Source organism: Poromitra crassiceps (assembly GCF_964638095.1).
Source record: "Poromitra crassiceps genome assembly, chromosome: 7".
NCBI classification, from domain to species: Eukaryota; Metazoa; Chordata; class Actinopteri; order Beryciformes; family Melamphaidae; genus Poromitra; species Poromitra crassiceps.
In genome coordinates, this window is record NC_139628.1 from 28,619,453 (window position 1) to 28,643,424 (window position 23,972).

The window sequence follows — 23,972 nt, forward strand, 5'->3', positions numbered from 1 at the left end:
ATGCAGGTGAATGGCTTACTGGTAGGAATGTGGGCAGGATTGGAAGCAGCAAGCAGGTAGAGTATTTATAGGTTGGGGGTAGCTGTCCAGATCCCCAGAGGAGATATGGGCACCCCCCGCCCCACACACACACACACACACACACACACACACACACACACACACACACACACACACACACACACACACACACACACACACACACACACACACTGATCTTCTGTATGACACACTTATCTTCTGTATGTCTACAACTCCAACACACGGATAGACATGAACATGCCCTTTAACTTTGAGGCTGCTTGAATTGCATCATTTTGACCACAAACACAAAAGCCTACACATCTTTCTATGTGTTTTGACTGATACTGAGGGAACTTCCCCATGCTCTGCCGCCCTTTCAGAAATGTCCCAGGCATGCTTTAGGGCCCATAACAGACACCCAACCCTCTAGTCTAGTCTAGTCTAGCTCCATTTCCCTTTTAGGTTGATCTCAGTATCAATGAGGTCGTCTGTCGCTATTAGTTGCTGGTCACTGGGGTTCTGAAGTGTAAATTCTAAAACACTTTACAAACTTTCTTTTCTTTTTACAATGTAGGCTACTTGTTTAACCCTTAACGCCAAGTAGGCTATTTCAGAGTATCTAAAATATAATATGAATAGGCTACATCTTTCTTCATAGATAGTCCTACTCTGAAATGATGCACAGAATGACCAGTGAAGGCAACACAGCTACCACATGACGCCACTTTTACGCACGTTTACGCACCAATCAGCTGCGCTCTGGCGGTGACTTGCGCACATCCATTGGGTTAATTGAGGTCGCCCCCAAATTCAGGAAGTCGACTTCAGTCATGTCAGAAATAGCGGGCGGTCAGGTGAGCCTGTAATCACGCCCTCGGTGCGGGCCGACTCTAGCCTCGCCGGTGGAGCTCGCTAGCACCAGAGGTTTGAACCAACCGCCATGAGGGCCGCCCGCCCCCTGCGCAGATTAGTCCAGGTCAGCATCCTGTCCTGTTGTTTAGTCTTCTTGCTGTGTTGCACCTTCCCCGGCGTGGTAGCCAAACGGAAAATGGCCTCGCCTCACCCCACGTTAAAGCGCAGCCGTCGCGGTCAGAGCCAGCACAAAGGCGCGCAGCACCACCGGCCGCTGACGGACGAGCAGCGCGCCGACCAGAACCTGCAGTTCATGCTGAGTCTGTACCGGAGTGCCGCCGGGCCGGACGGCACCCCCAAACAGCACCGCAGGTTCGGCTCGAACACGGTGCGCCTGCTGAGGCCCGACGCGTCCTCCGTGCATTATCTGACAGCGCCCAGAGGTGAGAGATGGAACGTGTGTGGGAGGCAATTCACCAAACTGAACTCTAAACAAAGAAGATAACTACAAAGTAGGCTAACTTCATGATTTAGGATTGACAAATGAATGTGATCAATTGTTTGAAATTGGTCTCAAACTACCAGCTTAAAGGGATCATCGGCCCTGAATGCTTGGTGTGATTGTTTTTATATAATAATTTGCCATTTAACTAAGGGCTGGATGATATGGTTGAAATAACTTATAATTATAAGGATTTGCATGCATGCAAATCAGATTAAATAATTAAATTAATGATAATCTCATTTAACCTAGGTGTATTGTCAAACAAAACAGAAATATTCAAATAAACATCCCTCATTTTATCATTTAAAAAAAAAGTACTTGTCATCAACAATTTACACCGCAGAAATGTGTCACACTATTAAAATATCTTCATATCATCATGCTACATTCCACTGAAAGACAATTGCATTATTGTCCAGCCCTACAGTGCATCCAAATACATTTCTGGAGGCTTCGTTTGATTTTGTCCTCTCGATTGTACCGATTAGAAACTACCAACATCAAATTGACTCACCGTAGTAAAGTTGTCGCCTTTCTCTCATTTAAACATCTTTGAAGCTCCATTGTTTGTAGCTTTTTGATCACTAGCATGACTAAAGTTCAATGTACAGATGTTATTTGCATGATCCATTCTAATTCAGCTGTGCATTTCATCAAGTTTTATTTCACAGTTGATGAGTGCAGATCCTAGATTATTTCTGGAAAATCATTCTACTCTGAGTGATAATAGGAAGCCTTCCTTCAATCCAAATCTTTACTGTGCCATGAGGGAAGTTGGTTTGCAGGCAGGGTTTAAAAGCTTAGTACAAAACATACGAGAAACATATAGAGAAAGTGGCAGCTGATCAGGCCAGAGAGGGAGCCAGTAGGTCGATACAGAGTGCAAAAAAGGCTCATTGGTACTTTCTCTCTTCCCCTCTCTCTCCCAGATCACCACTACACATTCACAGTACAGTACAACCTTGATACGCTGCTCTTGGACCAACTGGTCAGAGCTTCCTTCGTCCACCTCCGCTCCTCTCCCTTCTCCTCGTCTTCCTCCACGACGTCCAGAGTGGCCCAGGCCCTCCAGCCACCCCGCTGCAGGGCTCAAGTCACCTCGCTGAGCCAGGCGAGTCCCCTGTCCGGGAAGCTGGTCACCATGGAGCCCCATGAGCCGTGGAGGGAGACAGACATCACGGCCCACGTCAGTGGGCACATGCTCCAGGGAAAGAACCAGGCCGGGCACCTGACCCTCACAGCCCAGTACTGGTGCGCCGAGCCTGGGCACAGCGAGGAGGAGGGCGGAGGCCTCTCCTGGTGGATGCCTTGGGGTCGATCCCAGATGCGCACAGGAGAGGGAAAGAGAAGAAGGTAGGGCTGGATGATGATTCAATATTATCGTTTATCATCTTTCAGTGGAATCATAGTGATGAAATTATATTTTAATATCGTGACACATTTCTGCTCTCTAAATTGATGATGACAAGCAAACTCTGTTTGAGGTATGGTACAAATATTATTTGAAAATGTCGTCATCACACCTAACATTACCATTCAGTTCAATGAGATGAACATTAATTTGATTATTTAAAGGAACAGTTCACCCCAACAATGAAAATGCTATAAGTTACTCACCCTCATGCCAGTTGAAACACACGTGAACTGTCTCCACTTAACAACACAGGGCGGTTGCAAAATGCAAAACCAGTCACCATTGACTTCAATTGTTCTTCTTTGTGTGAATTGTTCCTTTCACATGATTTTGCATAGATCAAACACATGGTGGTATATATTGATATTGAGAAAAATCCTTATGATGATCATGATATTGATTTCAACCATGTCGTCCAGCCCTAGAAAAAGGTGGAGAGTGGAAGCATCGGAGTATCACCTAGAAGTCCCGTCTCTTCTCCTGTACTTGGACGAGCGGCGGGGAACGAAGGACTGGATGGAGGACTTGCTGGGGGCCGACGGGGAAAACGACACCACCCGAAAAACGCACCCCACCGCCCGCCGCCGCCGCCGCCGCTCCGAAGACTCCAACGCATCGTCTGCGTCGTCGTCAGACCCCAAAGACCCCTCTCTGGATGCTCTCAAAGACGCGCCCACCTCCTCCTCCTCGTTCTCCACCTCCTCCTCCTCCGCGGCCTCCATCTTCTCCGAGATCCCCGCCAAAACGCCCACAAACTACAAGCGGAAAACGAGCGCGCCCAAGAACCGCTGCAAGCTCCACAGCTTCCGCCTCTCCTTCGACGAGCTGGGCTGGGGCCACTACTTCATCGCGCCGCCGGTGTACAACCCCCGCTACTGCCAGGGCGACTGTCCCCGCGTGCTGCACTACGGCTACCACTCGCCCAACCACGCCATCATCCAGACGGTCATCAGCGACATGGAGGTGGGCGACGTGCCCCCTCCGTCGTGCGTCCCGTACAAGTACATGCCCATGAGTGTGCTGGTCAAGCACAAGAACAAGGTGGAGTACCGGGAGCTGGAGGACATGGTGGCCGAGTCGTGTACGTGTCGCTAGAGAGCCGCGGCTCGAGCAGAGAAGCTGGGACTGACGAACTAAACTAATGGGGGGGACGAAATAATGGAGGCTAACCATAATAGCTTTAGGAGGAAGTTGTTGCGGTATGAGTTCTTCACCATCCCTGTATTAAAAGCACTTTAAAAGACAGCTGCGGGAACATAATTGAGGCCTGCTGAGAACTCTGGGTTGTGTAGATGGGGAAGATGTGCCGGTTTACTTCGCGGCAGACGTAGCAACGCCGCGAGTTCGGATCCAGCGGCTAGGAGTAACTGCTGTGCGGTGCTGAGGAGCAAGGCTGTGCTGTTTGTTCAATTCATAGTTGTAACGCACTTTAACGGGAAACTCGATAATATGAGAAAATTTACCGATGGGGGCTGGTCAATTTGGAGAGTATTTTAAGGCACTTTAGGATAACTTGACTTAACTTGCTTTCAGTGGTAATTTAACTAAAGTACGTGGACTTGCAGGGTAACTTAAAACTAATGTAACTTCAGGGGTAACTTAAAACTTATTTAACTTAACAAAACGTATTTAACTTCCAGGGTAACAAAACACGTTTAAATTCTAGGGTATAGCTTAATGAAATTACCTCAACATCAGGGGAACCATAATGAACCCAATCTAATTTCAAAGTTGACTAACTGTGCAATCTATTCTGATAGCAGAGGAGTATTCCTATTGAGAATCCAATGTAATGTGGCAATTAGCAATGTAGGAGCCTCACCAGTCTTATTGATTATCTAGCCTTGATTGACAGTGGTGTTCGGACCGCTCTGGCTTTAAACACAGACTTGGCTAAGGATTTGAACTGGCTCGTTTGAAGAGTATTATGTCTGTGTAGGAGCCATCTTAAAATGTAACCTCAAACCCACAGCCCCATTTTGACTGTTGTCTTTGTGTGTGTGTATCCGTCTTTTTTTCTGTTGTGTTTTTCTATTCTTTTTTTAAATCTGGTCTGTGTTTCACATCTGGGCTGCGATTCTGAATGTGGAAATGATAAGAAAATAAGCATGCAGCAACGAAGCCTGCAAAATGCAAAAAGGAAAAAAAAAATCAATGCTTTCAATCTGAACTGGCACATTTAGCATGTATTTATAATGGGAGGAAGTGCAAGTGCAGCTATAGTGGTCTGTCGCAGGGAAAACACAAAGTAAAGTAAAAGTGAGGCTCTTCCCTACAGTCTCTTTCGTTGTCTTGAATGTAAAGGGGGGGAAAGTCTTGATGTCGAAAACACTGTTTTTTTTATTGGGAATGAAAATGAATAATGAATAAAATGCATATTTTGTAAAAACCTAATTTATTATTTTTTGTTGTGATTGCAGCATGTCTTGATTTGTTTTCAGCCAGGATCACTTCAACTAGAGGAATTTGTCTTGGCTGTATTGGTGCAGAGACATCACACATTGGCATCTTTGAGTAGTTTCACAATGTAAACATACAGACACGTTTTGCAAAGATTAATCTCTCTTAAATCTCTCTCCAAATTCCAAGAGATAATATCCTGACAAACAACTGTTTTGAGAGCCACGGTCTTAAAAATGTGACTCAAAACCATCATTGTAACTGCATGCGTTGCTTCCATGCAGCAATCAGTCATCTGTAATGACGCTCTTTTTTATGCCCCCCCCCCCCCCCCACACACACACACACCTTTTTTGGGAGAACTTTCATAAACAACACAAATGTGTGTTAGGAGATGTAATGTTTTCCTTCATGTCCTGGAGAGAAAGTTGTGCTGAATCTGATGCATTGATGCACCTTGGCCAGCAGATGGCGCTGTCCTACTTAATAGAAAAAAGTACATTTTCATAACAGTGAACTCATGAAAAGTTGCATGAAGGTAGTACATTTTTATAATAAGTGACAGGCTATATTCTAGGAAAATCACATTTCCACAAGAGTTCTGACATTCAGGGATACTTGAGTGAACATCAAGGCATACAGACGGCAAGGAACTGTAGACAATACTATAATAAATCAAGGACAATGTGCTCCGAGCCAGGAATTGACAAGGAGCAGTAGAGTATAGACAAAATATCAACAGCAGCACGCTGTATGGGTCCCAATAATAGACAAACCAAAGAAACAGGAGAACAAAAAATAGAAAGTATACCCAAGCCACCCATCCATTTATAAGAAAGGTTGATATGAAAAGTCATTGAATCCCTTAGGTTGCATGCTATTCAATTGATGGATCCAAAACATCTCTCTTTGGGACAGAAGCTTGGGGAGGTTTCTCCCTCTAGGTGGAGCAGTGACCTGTTCTATCCCAACAAACCTGAGGGTGGATGGAGAACCATGGTTTGCTTCAAGATAATGCTTTGCCATAGCTACATTTCATGTGCGGATTGCAGTTTTGTGTTCAGAGATGCGTCGTTTCAGACATCTTTTTGTTTTGCCAAACATGCCACAAGGGCAAGTGAGCATATATACCACATTGGTGGAGTTGCGGTTGATGAAGTTTTTATGTTGACATGTTTTACCAGTCAGTGGAAGTGTGAAAAACGTACAATCAGAGGTATTGTTACATTGTGCACACCGGCCACATCGCTAGTTGCCTTTAAGTGACGGCCAAGTGGAGCGGTCAGGCTTGGAGAAGGAGTGGACCAGTGTATCTCTGGGGGTTGGAGCTCTTGATATGTAAAGAGAGGAGAGTTAATGAGTACATCATTCAGCATTGGGTTCCATGTAAAATTGACCCTTTGTCCTTATTGCGTTTATTTAGTAAGTTGCTCCTTGGAGTTTGTTGGGCACGGGTCATGGCGGGGTCAATGATGTCTCTGAGATAGCCTGTGTCTAGGAACCGACCCCTCATGATGTCGGTAGCCTGGGCATTGAATTCCTCAAGTGATGAGCAGTTTCGTCTCAAGCGGAGGAATTGTCCAGTTGGAATATTTTGTTTTAGATGACTTGGATGATTGGATTTATAGTGCAAAAATAGTATTTCGTTCCATTGGTTTTTGATAAATTGTAGTTTGTATTGTATTTGTCCATTCCTGCAGTTAGGAAACAATTGGAAAGAGCGCATTTATGTTTAAAGCATGTTGTTTTTGCATGTTAGGACCCCCTCGAAAACGAGATGATTCATCTCAAGTTCCTCCCCCCCATAAATGAATACACTTGAATCTATAATTCAAAACCCATATTGAACCATATGTTCTACCAGTTTCCCCACTGGACGATCAATAGGTTTTGTCTTATCTTATTTTGGCCATCCAGAATTGGTAAATAAGACTTATTTACCAAACCTGGATGGCCAAAAAGGAAACGCATTATACGTTCACAAGGTCGAATTCCAGACTGTTACATACTGTGTGTGTGTGTGTGTGTGTGTGTGTGTGTGTGTGTGTGTGTGTGTGTGTGTGTGTGTGTGTGTGTGTGTGTGTGTGTGTGTGCTCAGACAAGTATGAGCAGGCGTCTTCTGTCTGGTCAACCGGTGAACCTCTGGTGGAGCGCAGCGGGCTCAAACAAACAGTACAGTAAACAGAGCCAAGCTAACGCAGGGCGCTTCTGAGAAACAGCTACACCGCTCTAAATACAGTGCTGTGACGGGAAAGCACCAAATGAAAGATCATTTTAGTCATATGAACATTATTCAGAGGCAGAAGTAATCTCATTGGTTGAGTTCAACCTTAGTGGGAGGAGCCAAATAACCTCAATTTTTCAGAGTGCAGGTTAGCTAACTGAGTTGACAAACTGGGAATGGCTGGAATGAACTCTGGGCCAAAATAGAAATAAACTAGAAATGGCCACGCCTCTGCCAACAAGTAAAATTTTAGTTTGGATGTTACATCCATTTTGGTGTCTCAAGTTAGCTTGCTTTCAGCACAGCACTTCAAGAGTAAGGAGACCAGATTTCTGAAATGAAAATCGGGGACGTTTTCAGTTCTGCAGTCAATATATCATTAAAATATCCAATGTTATTATCTATGAAATAAAAAGGGGGACAATTGTGGTTTCATGTATTTTGACCATGGTACTATAATAAACTATGCTGCAGGCCGACTGATATCCACCATAGAAGAATGCATTCTCTGATTTCATATCAAAAACGTTTGACATTTGGAGATTGCATTAAATTAATAACATCTGTAGCATGACATGGTTGGGACCAATGGAGGGTGTAGGTCTTCTAGTTTCATATATCAGTTCTTCACTATACTTTTTAAAATTAGCCCGCTATAGAGCCTCTGAAAGACAGTAATGTCGGCTGTGGACGAGGAGTAGACAATCGGGGACATTTTCGGGGACAGCTCCCAGCCGGGGACAGGTCCCCAAAAACGGGGACTGTCCCTGGAAATCTGGGACGTCTGGTCACTCTATTCAAGAGGAGAGGTGACCATCATACCCATTTAGGAGACCAGAAGAGCATAGGACGAATCAGTGCGACATCACGACAACAAGAAAGTACTTCCGGGTTCCACTGCAGCAGAAGAAGTATGAAATAAAACGGAAAAGCTCTGCCAAAACAAATGCTAATATCACAAAAACTATACATCACACTTACACTTTGACAGAGTGAGAGCAGAAGTAGCTAAAGGCTCTTTTCTATGGACCTTATTCACAGCGTGGCCATCTTGGGATGACGTCACCCGCTGGTTGGGAACGCAGCGAGACTCTCATCCAAACCCCTGTCTGAACATGGGAGCAGTAGACCAAAAGTTTGAGTTCTGTCACACCAATTTCGTTTGATCACATCGATAAATGGGCAGATGAATGTGTACAGGATTTTAAAAAAGGGCTACAGCAACTGGATCGAATCTTATATCCACGATATTCAAGGAAGCGCAGCCGATGGTCTAACTTGTTAACTTACAATACACCCTCACACCACTGAGCACCGAACCGACACATCTGGCGCTGTGGAGCAGTTGAACCCGAAATGACACAGCCGAAGAAGGCTGTGTTTGAGCTTAAATTTAGGCACCAGCTGGCATGTGAATACATGTGAAATTACGCAATATTTGGGAATACCATGGCATCAAAATCTTGGATAACAATATTGTGTCGGAGGTGACACCTCTGACAACTTTAGTAGCGCTAACTTTCAACGCTAGCGTTAGCACCTTTGCTAGCTAGGTCAAGCGCTAGCGGTAATGGGACTGTTCAACACCAGTGGCGGTCCCTGCACCAGTCACCTGGTGGGCTGTTCCAGCCACATCCAGCTAGATGGAGAGATGATATTATGTCCACGCTGGCATGGGAACACCTCGGGACACCCCAGTCAGAGCTGGCTAATGTGGCCAGCGAAGGGAAGTTTGCTGCTGGATATAGCTTTATTTCTGTGTCATGCACCATATTTGTATGGGCTTACAAGACACAAATCATTCACGTTCAACAATACAAACAAGTTAATAAGCAAGTTACAAAAAGTTCAACCAAACATGAACAAGACAAGACAGAGTCATATCTTCAGATAAACAACTTCTCCATTCTGAGTTTCCAGGCACTCCTCAATAAACCTGGCCAAACTGAAGACTTCCTCTCTCAATAGCCATTCCAACTTAGCATCATCTCCTGACCAGAATAGTTCAGGTTTCTTATTTTGCATTAACTGAAATAGAGGCAGTCTTGGTTCCTCATATAGCGTACAATGAAATAAAAAATGAAATTCATCTTCCACAACACCTAATTCACATACAGTACAAAGTATCTCCTCCTCAGCAATAGAATTGGACTCTTTAACGCCTCAAGAAGAGCACCTCGGAGACAGCCGATAGGTTAGCTGTGCCTTACTTACGTCACACGTAATGTGCAATTTGATTTAATTTAAATTCCAGTAAGCACCTATTTTATTTTATTTTATTTTATTTTATTTTATTTTATTTTATTTTATTTTATTTTATTTTATTTTATTTACTGTTTTTTTTTTTTTTTTTTTTACGTTTAGGGAGATACTGTGTGATACAGTGTTATGCTATGTTGTGTTATGTGGATATTTCATGCCTGAGTGCGAGCAACTGCAACTTGTCCCAATTTCCCCCCCGGGGATCATTAAAGTCTTTCTGATTCTGATTCTGATTCTGAATTGAACCTGGCCACCTCAATAGTCAGAGGGAGGGTACCCGTTCTCAACTGGGCACATAAGAGATCTTCTGGATCTATCCAGGGGTAAAGTAACATAAGGTTCTGGAGTAAAAGTAAGTCAGTAAGGGACTGTTCAACACCAGTGGCTAGTCCCTGCGCCAGTCAGCTGTGACCATCTCTCACCTGCCCCTGCCCCCCACCCCCCCACTTCAATCTGCGATCACATGCACGCTTCTGTTATTTATTCACTAGTAAATTCAGATTGAAAAAGATCTAACCTTGTTGACTACGCTGACGTTCTGAGGAGGGAATTACATTGAATTACTGTCAATCCCAAAATTATAATTAGGCTGCAGCAAAAATATAATAATAAAAGTCAAATATGTGCTCTGAAAAAACGACTAATACTCTGAGAATGAGGGTACGGTGGTGCAGTGGTAAGCGCTGTCGCCTCACAGCTCGAAGGTCCTGGGTTCGATTCCCACCTGGGACGCTGTGGGCGCTGGAGTTGTGACCCCCCCACATCTTCAGTGCCCACTGCCCAGGTGGGCTATCTCATCGAAAGGGCCTTTCTGTGTGGAGTTTGCATGTTCTCCCCGTACCCCCCAGGGGGTTCCTCCGTACATAACCCCCCACTAAAAACATGCAGAAGATCGTCATCCGACCAGTGACGACAACATCTGAAGTTGGTCCAATGATGGTCCAATGAAGGTCCCCGGGCGCTGGAAAGAAATAGCGACCACTGCTCCTGGCCTGCCCCCTGGAGGAAAGAACAAGCCTGGATGGGTCAAATGCAGAGGACATATTTCACCGGCCACCGTCAGCATGAGTGTGTGTTGTGGCCGCATGCATGTGTTGTACTGTGTTCGTGTGACAATAAAGACGGGCTGCCGTCTGAAATCGTGTTTTTTACGTTTGGTGAAAAGATTCCAATGAGTTTGGCTTCCAGAGGAACATCATTGTGACAATATTGACCCTCTTGAATTTAAAATAGTGTCGTTGTGGAGAGAGACGAGGGAGGCAGACAGTCTGAGATGAACTCTATATCAGATTCATCATCTATTAGAGAATTATTGACTTGAACTCCAGGCCTGTCCTCATTTATAGAGCTTTCTGTGTAACTTGTTTTCTGTGAACTACCCTTCCATCACGCACCAGCAGCAAAATGTGCCTCTGGTCAGCTGAGGTCTTAAGTCATCCGTCTGTTTGGCCAGCACACTGTGTGCGGCCGGCTATCATAAATTCTCCCTCTTACTTCATACGAATCAAAGTTCAAAGTTCAGACGCCAACGTGAGGGCGGACAGGACTTCGCTGACCAGGGGACAGCGGTCTGAGCAGGACATCAGCGAGGTCAGAGAGGAACCTGCCGTTCACTTTCTACTGTGCTGAAGTTCCCTTTAGCAAGAGAGCGCATTTCTCCCAATGCCGGTGGTCTAGTCTGTGGTCGACTCCGTCCAGGACACAGTAAAAATATTCAATAAAAACTCACTTACTTAAAGGAACACTCCGCCCATTTTCAACCAGCTTTGTATCATTAGAACATCAGTAGTATATCAGAAAACTGTAAACGGTTTTGAAGTCTGTCATTTAATTTGACGGTTTTTGAGTGTTAAAGTGTTTTACTGACAGTTTTACAATAACTGTCAAACTATTCATCATTCATCTAGTTTGACAGTTATTGAGAGTTGATTTGAGTTAATGAGTTATTCATTTGAGTTAGTTAGTAGAGTTTAACACTCAATAACTGTCAAATTAAATGACAGACTTCAAAACAGTTTACAGTTTTCTGATGTACTACTGATGTTCTAATGATACAAAGCTGGTTGAAAATGGGCAGAGTGTTCCTTTAAAGAGCACTTAGTAAAACAGCGTGTGACAGACTTTCTCTGCAGGGTAAATGAAAATGAAAGCAATAAAAATCAGAACAGTGAACAAAAATGTGAATAGAGGAAAAAAGAATAAAGCAATAATGTGGATATGGACACTGGTTAGGTTTAGGACTAATGTACAAACTGAACGCATACAACACCTAAACACGCTACTACTACAAAATGTGCTAAAAACAAAGGAGTACATGCACAATACAGCAAAATCAGACCATATTTAAATGGTCTCTTTGTATATTTTCAGCTTTGTATCATTACAAAATTAATACATTCAGATGAACAATCTTTAACTTCCCTCCATCTCGCCTGGACCGAGAGCTCCCTGTTCCTTCACAGGACTTCCTGGCACAAATGATGTCATAATGATGACATTTGGAGCCGTTTTGCCAGGATGTCACTATTACAGTCACTATCACTATTATCACTATTATCACTATTATCAATATCACTACTGTATCATTATTGATCTCTACCTTCATTCGCAGAACTTCCTGGACCAAATTGCCATCATCGTGACATAATTTGGACCAGGAAGTTGTGCAAATGAACGGGTAGTTCTCGGTCCTTGGCAAAGATGGAGGGAAATTAAACCTTGTTCATCTGCGATTTTGTACAAAGCTGGTTGCGAATCAACAAAGTGTGCTTTAACATGTTCTTTTTTTTCCGTCATATATTTTTAAATGTGGACACCGATCGAGACAGCAAGTGGAGCAAAGAGAACAATAACTAGTTCTGCACTTTTTTAGATTTTGCTCAAAATTGTAGACGTGTGAAATTCTGTACGTAAGTAGTAAGCTTTCTTATTTAATTCACTTTCACAAACAAACTAAGAAGAGTCACAAAACAGTCAGAACGTCAGTCCAGCGTCATCCGGCCAGTGAAACAGTCTGTGGCTGTTGGGAAACGCAGACGTCCGTCAGTCCACCATCATCCGGGGCAGTGATTATAATAGAAAGCTCTTACCTCATGGAAAATCAAAGCTCAAAGTTCAGATTTCTGTCAGCTCACATGTGATCTGGTCAGAGAGGAGTTCATTATCAAAGCACCACACTGTCTTTCAGATGACGTCCAAAAGCCAATTTTGTTGTTGTTGTAGTTTGATTTGAAGGCAGATTTAGACGAGCAGCCATAGTAAAAGTTCACCACCATCTGTTCTGCATCTGTCCTCCATTTGCATTGTCTTTGTCATATAAAGTAAGTCGACACATTGAGACATTTCTCAATGACCTGGCTGACAGATTATCACACATCAATCTGACGACTGAAAACACAACAAAACTCTGCATTAGTGTTATTCAATCCAGAGTTTAAAATCAATCATAAAGATTTAAAGACGTTAATTTGTTCCAGACTATGAATTTGATTTGGACCATATTGCTGGTAAAAGGCATATAAAGCATGGTATAGCGTCAATGACAGAAAGTTATATCATAAGTATAGGCTAGTAACACTTTATGTGCCAACAGTTTTTCACTGACTCAAGGTGCTGCAACAGAAAGGTTTGGTCAAAATGTTGTCTTGCAAAGTGATACATCAACTTTATTATTCTTGTTGGTGCAAAGCAGAGCAATTGAGAGAGAGTGGCGTCAGCCAAAATGAGGACCAAAATGCGTGACTCATTAGCCAATGAACAGCCAGGAAGGGGTCTCGCGCTACTTTTGAATGCTAAAATAAAGCCGATAATGTACAATTTGATTAAAAAAAAAAAAAAAAAAAAAAAAAATCCTTTCAAAGTACAACACAAACTGTCAATTTTTCTGCAACTCGACAGTGCTGCTCAATCCAGGTCCTTACTTCCTGGAACTCTTGAGAGTACAAAACTGGTCCATTGGAGTGAATGGAGATGTCGCGACTCTTCTATATATACGGCTCTAGTGCAAGGCAATGACGGAAGCCTATCAGTAGACATTTGTTTCCACTTTTCATGCATAGGTCAATGGATATTTGTGCCACCTAGAGATTAAACGGTATGAACATCTCATATCAAGATTATAGTGAACAAAATGATCACAGTTATCAGTATTATTGCGGTATTATTACAAATGAAATTAGTAGCATTATGCACTTTTTGTTTGCATGAACCTATAACATAGCCAATAGGATTTGGTGCAATTTTGACACGTGACACCGTTCACTTTTAGTCAACTTTGAATAAACAAGCGAGCAGCGCTCTGTGCAGCAGCCATAATCGTGGTAATCAAACCTACACGGTTTAAATGATAATTAAGATTTTAAATGCTAATAACCATCAGGAAATTGATCACGGTTTATCGTTGTGTGAGTGAAAATCATTTTTCACTTACAGTTGAACCGGTAATTGTTCCATCCCTCGTGCCACCACAACACACACTACACACTGCAGTTAGGCTGTACAATGAGACAGTTTAAACATTGACCATTTAACTAAAAAAGTGTGTTTATTTTGGATCTTGTTCTTATTTTTTTAAATGGTAAATGGAAATGGTAAATGGACTGCATAGCGCTTTTATCCAACGCGCTTTACAATGTGCCTACATTCACCCATTCACACACCGAGGGCGGCCAGCTGCCACGCAGGGTGCTGGCACAGCCATCGGGAGCAATTTGGGGTTCAGTGTCTTGCCCAAGGACACTTCGACATGCGGAATGGAGGAGCCGGGGATCGAACCACCGACCTTCTGGTTGGTGGACGACCTGCTCTACCTCCTGAGCCACAGCCGCCCCTTTTTACCTGGCTCTTGCTGCTCTGGGTAGAGCCCTCATACTGTATTGCTTGCTGCTCTGGGTAGAGCCCTCATACTGTATTGCTTGCTGCTCTGGGTAGAGCCCTCATACTGTATTGATTGCTGCTCTGGGTAGAGCCCTCATACTGTATTGATTGCTGCTCTGGGTAGAGCCCTCATACTGTATTGCTTGCTGCTCTGGGTAGAGCCCTCATACTGTATTGCTTGCTGCTCTGGGTAGAGCCCTCATACTGTATTGATTGCTGCTCTGGGTAGAGCCCTCATACTGTATTGCTTGCTGCTCTGGGTAGAGCCCTCATACTGTATTGCTTGCTGCTCTGGGTAGAGCCCTCATACTGTATTGCTTGCTGCTCTGGGTAGAGCCCTCATACTGTATTGATTGCTGCTCTGGGTAGAGCCCTCATACTGTATTGCTTGCTGCTCTGGGTAGAGCCCTCATACTGTATTGCTTGCTGCTCTGGGTACAGCCCTCATACTGTATTCCTTGCTGCTCTGGGTAGAGCCCTCATACTGTATTCCTTGCTACACTGACTGCTTGCTGCCTTGCCTTGCTTACTACCTTTATTCTGTAACTGTCTTGTTTACAACTTTTTTTACATGACTGTAAAATTCTGCAGTTTTTCAGTGAGCCTTTTGGTACCACTGCAAGCATGAATTAATCAAATCAAATCAAATCAAATCAAGTCAAATAAAATCAAATAAAATCGAATAAAATCAAATCAAGTCAAGTCAAATCAAATCAAATGAAAAAACACACTGATGTTCAAAACTGTCCCTTCAAATACATGAACCGGTAGTCCAACACCTTGCATCTGCTATGCATTAGCATGAAGAACAAGCATCCAAGATAATTTTTACGTTTTGTTTATTTTATTATGAAATCATGAAAAACGTCTTCATCTGCAACTATGCAGCCCGTCGGGCACGTTGTGATGACTCAGACCGAACTCTCGCTTGCTGGTAATTTATGATACAGATGTTCCTGGTTATGTAGCACAAAGTTCCTGTCAGTCTCACGCTCCTCCACAGCGAATAACTACAAGCCACCTTACAGGAATCCAGAGTGGGAATTTTCCATGACATCCTATCCTCCGTCTCCTTCTCTCTCTCTCTTTCTCGTCTTTGCTTTTTCCCCAAGTCTTATCAAATGTTTTTATTTGCCTCTGCCTTGTCCGGGATTCCCTTTGCGGAAAAAAAGATCCTGGTCTCTTTCAGAGTTGACCTGAACTGCCCTTACAAAAGTCAATGTGATCAGTGTGACTTGCCATGAAAAGTATGGAAAGTTCATTATGTATTGTGACATAGGCATAGCGTTTGATATTTTCCCTATGGAGGTTTCCCCCGTATAGTCTGACAGAATAGTGTTTTAAAGGGCCAGTTCACCCCAAATCAAAATATTTTCCTCTTACCTGTAGTGCAACTACCCAACTACACATGCTAGCTGCTCAGTCAAAAGAAATTAGTTGCTATAGCGTACATGAACTGCTCACAACAAGGCCTGTGGATTATCTTGAGTAACTGGGTAATGATTTCTGGAAAGAGACATTGCTGTTAAAATAGGCTATGTCTGCCCCCCCCCCCCCGCTTTGAACTACAAGCGGAGTGCCATCCGGTTCCATTGTATTGGAGAGAAGGCAAACATCTCTACTGCCGATATCTCCAAAACTCGGCAACTCACAACAAAACACTCTAGATGGATAAATAGCACTACGGCTAAGAGAACAAATATGCATTTTTGATTTGGGGCTGAACTGAGCAAACTTCTTGGAGCGACCAAACATTCAAACACCACAATTACACTTTCAAAAACTTGATCATTGTCCATTATCCACGGAGATGAGGCTGTTTTTCTGAATTCCGGGAAGGCAAAACATCATATAATAATATATCAGATAGCTAACCTTCGCCTTACTAACCCAGTTGCATGCAGACAGGCCAACACTGTTTTAACCCTTTCACACCCAGTAGATTCACTCAGACTCCCTGAACATATTAGGCCTGAGAGGGGTGGAGAGAATAAATAAAAAAACACACGTAAAAAAACACTCCCAATAGAGTGTAATATAGCCTACCTTAAAGTACTTTCTGAACTGTTGAGTTCCATTGCTAAACTCAGCATTAGGATCCATCAAACAGGACTTATTTGATAAAATGGCAACTGTAGTATATATTTAGCTGGAGGATGATTGGAGTAGACTGCTGAATATGAGGCGAAGCAGTTGTACAAGTTGATATTGTGTTGATAGACGTGATGCTTGGTGGATCACATGGAGGCTAAGTGGCATTTAATGACATGTTTTCACCACAGAAACCTCACCAAGAGCAAACATGGACGTCGGAGAACATTCAGTTTAGTGTGTGCGGAAATGAACAATGTAAATAAAGGGTAACGGCATGGAACACGGCAACAGAATGACAGGTTTTCTCAACCTCCACTGGACAGCAACTCATTTGACACATTAGCATACGTGATGGAGTGGAGGGTTTAGGTTGTATCCACCTTGTTCCTAGGTGACCATGATGCCTATGCGTTTTTCTTCCGGTGTGATCCTCCCAGCCTTGTTGCTGACAGCTTGACACCCGTCTGGGCGAACGGAGCAAATCACTAATCAGGTCCAGCTTGGCAGACATCTCGTCGATAAATATCCCTTTAAGAGCGCAGTGCACAGCCTACTGTGGCTAATGTTAGCGGCTGGCTAGCTATGTTACATGGCAGTAAAACGCCACTAAATGACCAAATTGATTTAGCTCTTAACCATTTCGAGTAACACTGGTTCCAGACGGGCCCCCAGCGTTGGTTAGTTGTTTATAACGTGACTATATTTATAACTTTTATAATGTACTCCAGTTTCCGGTTTATAATTCGGGGCTGCAGCCAAAGAGTATAACAAAGGAAATGGGAAGCTGCAACAATAAGTCACGTTAAAGCGGAACCTGTACCCACAGTTATTTGTACAGTGGGGCATTCAAAAATAAGGTGGATATGGACACTTTTTTTTAGGACAACAATGCCATGCAGATGTTTCAGCAGGCTTGCATTGGTTACAAAGACTTGTGCTGACAAATGTTTTTGTATATTTTGGCTCCATCTCCATCGTGAGCTATGCTGCTGCTGTGTCATCTCGCCCAAACGATATGACTGTCTGTGGCTGAGTCAGAGCTGTAGCACACATGTTCCTGAGAGAACAGCAGCTCCACCGCAGCAGAGGAGTTTAAAGTGCCTTGCTCAATGGCACACCAGAGAGACTGAGGAAGCCGAGGACAAAGCTGTCGGTTTGCCAAGAACATTTCATCAAAATCAACTGCATGAGTCGCCTATTACAGTCTGTGGATGATGAACACATGGAGAATTTGGTTTACTGTGTGTGTGTGTGTGTGTGTGTGTGTGTGTGTGTGTGTGTGTGTGTGTGTGTGTGTGTGTGTGTGTGCGTGTGTGTGTGTGTGTGTGTGTGTGTGGGTGCGCGTGTGAGTGTGCGCGTGTGTGTGTACGTGCGTGCGTGCGTGCGTGCGTGCATGCACATGGTAGCTATAATGATGCCTTTGGGGGGAATTGCATTGTTGTAGCAGCAAAAAGCAAATCTCAGAATGAGAACAGCAGCAAATGCCGAAAATAATACAAGAACAAGAAATGAAAACGTCAATTAAACATCAATATATCATAATCAATTTAATTGTGGATTCCTAGGCTTGCCCGCGACGCGGCTTCGCCTGCCCTGCAGCTCGTATACGCAGCTCGGCCGCTGATGGCATCATCAGTGATGCCACTATGACATCGTCAGTGGGACAAACATTGAAACAGAGAACAGAGATTGTCCACGTTGCCCCTTTTATACTGTAATCATAATATAGATTGCCGTAAAAACAAAAAACAAGAGTGTGGAGGAGCTGATGGTATTGACCAAGGCCAGTGGTCTTGTTAGTGCTAATGTCTCTCAAAATTCAAACCACGTTTGTTGTAGAATGGAATTACAGTAATCAATGCATTCTTCATCCGCCACATAACCAGCACCTCTCTCATTGAGCCCAAAAATAGACGGTGAACAACTTTGAGGGACAACCGCTTGAGTATAAAAATAATTGTGCCGGGAGTCAGGAAATCGTCTTACAAAAACTTATTGAGCCAAACATATCTTTGCAAAAAAAAAAAAAAAAAAATTGTGGAGAGACTGCCACATGATGATTTGACAAAAATACAGAAATATAGAAATGCATGGATGCAGGGATCATGAGTACAGGAGCGCAGTGGCGGAACACAGACGGTCACAGATGGTACAGTCAGAAAGCACACAGCATGTTATGACTATCAGAGAGAGGGCAGCAGGAGCCAAGGGCACAGCTGTGTGACCTGACCCTGTAGAGCAGAGTGGGGGACAGGTTATCTGAATGGTGTGCCTGTCTGTACATAGATCAGTATGCAAGTATAACTAATAACTAATACCAACAACTATGTGTATCTGCTTTATAGCTTATTGATTATGAAATAAAGCTTATTCAGAGTATCATTTTTTGAGATGGAGGTAACACATGTGCAGACTTATGTGCAGAGCCAGCAAATGTGCATTAGTAGCTATACTTTACAGATGAGGCATCATATTGGCCTACAGAAATGAGTCGAAGGTGCATTGCTGGCATTTATCATATGGAGAGACATACAAAAACATGTGCAATCAGGGAAGATAGACGATGATAGATGTAATGCACATACAGAGCGTAGGTGTGCATATAGGCAGCTATCAATGATAAAATATAGAGTCCAGACTTGCAAATTAGCATTTTGAAACGTGTCCAGGAGTATGTAATGTGTGGGTCACGTCCATGTGGACAGTGTCCAAGCTTATGTAAAGTTTGCCGATCCTGCATATGCACAGGGCATAATCTTGTATAAGATCCTGCATATGCACAGGGCATAATCTTGTATAAGATCCTGCATATGCATATGGTATAATGTTGTATAAGATCCTGCATATGCATAGGGTATAATCTTGTATAAGATCCTGCATATGCATAGGGTATAATGTTGTATAAGATCCTGCATACTGTATGCACGTGAACAAAGTCTTTCTGATTCTGATTCTGATGCACAGGGCATAATCTTGTATAAGATCCTGCATATGCATATGGTATAATGTTGTATAAGATCCTGCATATGCATATGGTATAATGTTGTATAAGATCCTGCATATGCATAGGGTATAATGTTGTATAAGATCCTGCATATGCATAGGTTATAATGTTGTATAAGATCCTGCATATGCATAGGGTATAATGTTGTATAAGATCCTGCATGCATAAGGTATAATGCTGTATAAGATCCAGCATATGCATAGGGTGTAATGTTGTATAAGTGGGACTGTAAGGTTGCATCAGACCAGGGGCACTGCAAAGATATGGTACAATGACACTTGCATTTAACCCGGATGAGTGATAAAGCCTTATCTTATGGCAAGGGCATCCAAACATGCACATGCATGCATGCGCGCGCGCGCAATGCACACACACACACACACACACACACACACACACACACACACACACACACACACACACACACACACACACACACACACACACACACACACACACACACACACACACACACACAACCATGACCTCTTTGGCTTTTTGAACCCTGCTCACCCAGCCTCCTTCATCTCTTGGGCCGGCCCGCCCTATATGCGAACTAAGCGGCTGCCTAGAGCCCCGGGAGTTGCCAGGGGTCCCCTCAATTTATTATTATTATTATTTTTTAATAAACATAGGCTATAATATTATAGGCTGTGTGTGGTAGTTAAAACATAGGTTGACGTTTATTTATGTTTGTAGTTTAAACAAAAACATAAATACTGTAGGCTACATACAGTACAACACAAAAGGCTGTTATTTACCTTTTGTCGCCACCTGGTGAGTAAATATATATGTAACTAAAACCATTAAAATTGACAACCGGTCCTGCATGTATCTACCGGTCCTTGGCACAAAAAAGGTTGGGAACCCCTGGTTTAACTGACCTGGCAACCCCTATGGCTGCTGGGTTCTATACGCTTGCTTGACACTGATAGGGCTACAAACGAGCGTCATCATCGTCACGTTTGCCATCCTTACAGCACCCCCTACTTAAAGGTACTTCCAGCGCGGATGCCCCCAAACCCCCGCCCCTGGGAGGGGGCCCCTAATCTATATCCTGCTTAGGGCCCCCAGATGGATAGGGCCGGCCCTTCTTGGCATTCCTTTAGGTTACCGTTACGTGTCACGCTTCTCCTCTACCTTTGCTCATGCTGTGTGTGTGTGTGTGTGTGTGTGTGTGTGTGTGTGTGTGTGTGTGTGTGCGTGTGCGTGTGCGTGTGTGTGTGTGCGTGTGTGTGTGTGTGTGTGTGTGTGTGTGTGTGAATTAATTCTTTATGCTTTGGCAATATTGTACTTGAGACATTCATGCCACTAAAGCAAATTTGAATTTGAATTTGAATTTGAGTGAGAAACTCAAACTACAGATAACATCAACACATACAGATCCATACACACCAAGAACATTGCCTGATGCCCTACTACATCAAGATATTGAACGCCCCCCCCCCTCCCCGCCCCAATAAAAGCCATAACGTTATGTTGCTACCTGCTTAACTCTCTCTCCCCGTTGATTAGAACTGGGCTGTGATCACCAACAGACCGGGGATCGAAAACCGTTTCTTTACCTTCTCTCAGGGTTTAACATCACACCCCAAACATAGCAATGCCTGACGCCTTTGTCAGTCAACTGGCTGCATTATCAGAAACCTTGATAATGTAGTTGTTTGTGTTTCTGTAATTATTTCTACGTGGCAAGAAGGACATAAACAGCGTGTCTCTCGGATGGCCTCATTCAGGGAAATGACACAGAGAGAGAGAGAGAGAGAGAGAGAGAGAGAGAGAGAGAGAGAGAGACGGGGGATGATACAGCATGGACTGAGACACCCCCCTCTCTCTCTCTACCTCTCTCCTGGGACCAGGGCCTGACTATAAAAAGGAGGGCCCAGCCTCCCTCCCGGTGCTGAGTCAGAAGAGGCATCCAGAGACCTGAAACGAATAAAACCTGACCGACCGACTGACTCACCAACTACAGACCCACAGAGAAGAAGACTGTCCAGAAAAGTCGATAAAGTCCATTGAGTTCTGCAGAGAAAGCTGGAGGTTCAGAGGTGGCAGGGATATTGATCGATGTATGAACTGTGCATGCTTGGTAGCTGACTGACTCATTTTGAGCAGTTAATGATACTTTGCCGTGGACAGTTCTTCTGAAGGTTGGAAGCAATTGGAAGAAGAAGTCGTCTATCTGCTCTCCTGTTGCCACCAGTTCAGCACCTACGTTGACCTCTTGTTGGATCAATCATCTGGATCGAGTGTGAAGATGCAGGTGAAACGCTTCTTCAGCCAAAGGAAGGCAGCGGTGACGCTGTGCCTGGTGCTGCTCATGCTGGCTCAACAGGTGAGTGGATTCTCTACTCCACATTGTTTTATCTCACTTGCAATTCTTTCTTTTTCTAGTAGAGAAAGGTGTAACAAAATGGACTTGAATAAACAATCATGGTTATGAGGTGCTGATGAATATCTCAAGACTGTATAAGAGATGGATTTAGGGTGAAGGAGCATGTCATCTTTCTTGCAGGCACAAATTGTAAAATGCACAATTTCTCTGTTTTGAGTACACAAAATAAAAAATAAAAAAATTGCACTCCATGGAATAGACTGACTAGATGTGTGTGTATTTATATATATATATATATATATATATATATATATATATATATATATATATATATATATATATATATATATATATATATATATATATAATATTGGGCCATATTTTCTCACTGGTTTTTACTTGTATATTTGTCCCAGAGGAATATACAGTTGACTTAAAATTGCTCCTTTGAATGTATTGCACTCTAGATAAAAAATAATAATATCATGCATCAATGCGGATTACATTTGTGTGCTAGCTACTTCCTGTCTGCCTCTCCGCCTGTATTTGTGCCTCTCTGTTATCTCTTTGACATACTTTCATGTGTTTCTCCGTCAGCAGGTGTGTGCAGGTCCAGCCCCCTCTGAGGCGCGGGTGCAATCCGGCTCGGCCCACAGCGGTCAGCCTCTGAGGCGGGCCGCTCGGATGACCCCTCTGTGGAGGATCATGAACAGCAAGCCTTTAGGAGCGTACTGCCAAAACAACTACGAGTGCTCCACCGGTCTCTGCAGGTAACTCCACCGCCCAGGGAGGCCAGGAGGAGAGCCAGCATAATGAGTTTAACTGACCTCACTGCTGAAGGGTTTAGGCTACATAAAGGAGAGGTTCACCCAAAAATGTCAATTCTCTGATCACCTACTCACCCTCATGTGCCAAATGAAACAGGTGAAACACACACAGGGAGGCTGCCACCAGCACAGCTTCGTAGCGGCCTTCTCGAAAACAACTGAAGTCAATGGGGACCTGTTCTTTAGAGTTCCAAAATCAAAACAGCCAAACAATCACATTGTAAATAGAAAGACCTACACCATTATTTGTTGCAAATCAGTCAGCTGTAGTTAAGATTTGCACTAAATGATGATGTAATATATAGGTCTTTTTGAAACTCTGAAGAACTGGTCCCCATTGGAGAAGGCTCCTATATGGAGTTGTGCTGGCAACCATGGACAAACTTCACCTTTGTTGAGGGGGAGGAGCTAACTTCACCTGTGTTGAACTGGCATGAGGGGGTGGGGCTAACTTCACCTGTGTTTAACTGGCACGAGGGGGAGGAGCTAACTTCACCTGTGTTTAACTGGCATGAGGGGGAGGAGCTAACTTCACCTGTGTTTAGCTGGCCTGAGGGGGAGGAGCTAACTTCACCTGTGTTTAGCTGGCATGAGGGGGAGGAGCTAACTTCACCTGTTTAACCCGCATATGGGGGAGGAGCTACCTTCACCTGTGTTTAACTGGCATGAGGGGGAGTAGGTGAGATGATGACAGAATTGGGATTTAAAACCTGACCAGGTAAAATGCATGCTACTGAAATGGCCATCTGCTATAGGCTGATCTTTGGTGCCAGGTGATGTCACCTTCTGTAGAGTGCAGAAGGTGGTGTCAGGCTTTACACATATTTACGGGGAAATCTGACTTAAAAAAAACCACAAATATATGCCAACAGTAAGTTAGACTTCCTGTTTGTTGCACTTACAATACCAAGATAGGAATTTCATACAGGCGTTGCAGTTTGCTTCCCACTGGCTGGGACCACCCATGCACTTTTTGCCATGTTGTGTTGTTACTATGTTACTGTCTCTGTATATCTTTGACTATATGAGCCAGTGTTCACTACTGTACTCTCAGACATGTTGTTTCCTCTCCTTCTGTCCTCCTCAGGGCCGGGCACTGCGCCAACGGCCCCCGCTCCTCCTCAGAGCCCATCAAGTACTAGACCCGGACGTCCAG

The 23,972-nt window shown here is 43.7% G+C and overlaps 2 protein-coding genes across 2 annotated transcripts; both read left to right on the forward strand.

The window, feature by feature from the left end:
* Nucleotides 1–964: 964 nt before the first annotated feature.
* On the forward strand, nucleotides 965–3,890 carry bmp15 (bone morphogenetic protein 15; the record flags this gene model as incomplete). The annotated part of the gene is made up of 3 exons (XM_083640050.1): nucleotides 965–1,319; nucleotides 2,311–2,734; nucleotides 3,215–3,890. 3 exons carry the CDS (start codon nucleotides 965–967, stop codon nucleotides 3,888–3,890), a joined length of 1,455 nt encoding a protein of 484 aa, XP_083496176.1.
* An 18,021-nt stretch (nucleotides 3,891–21,911) lies between these two features.
* Nucleotides 21,912–22,763, forward strand: leap2 (liver-expressed antimicrobial peptide 2; the record flags this gene model as incomplete). The annotated part of the gene is made up of 2 exons (XM_083639721.1): nucleotides 21,912–21,989; nucleotides 22,590–22,763. 2 exons carry the CDS (start codon nucleotides 21,912–21,914, stop codon nucleotides 22,761–22,763), a joined length of 252 nt encoding a protein of 83 aa, XP_083495847.1.
* Between the last annotated feature and the right edge of the window lie 1,209 nt (nucleotides 22,764–23,972).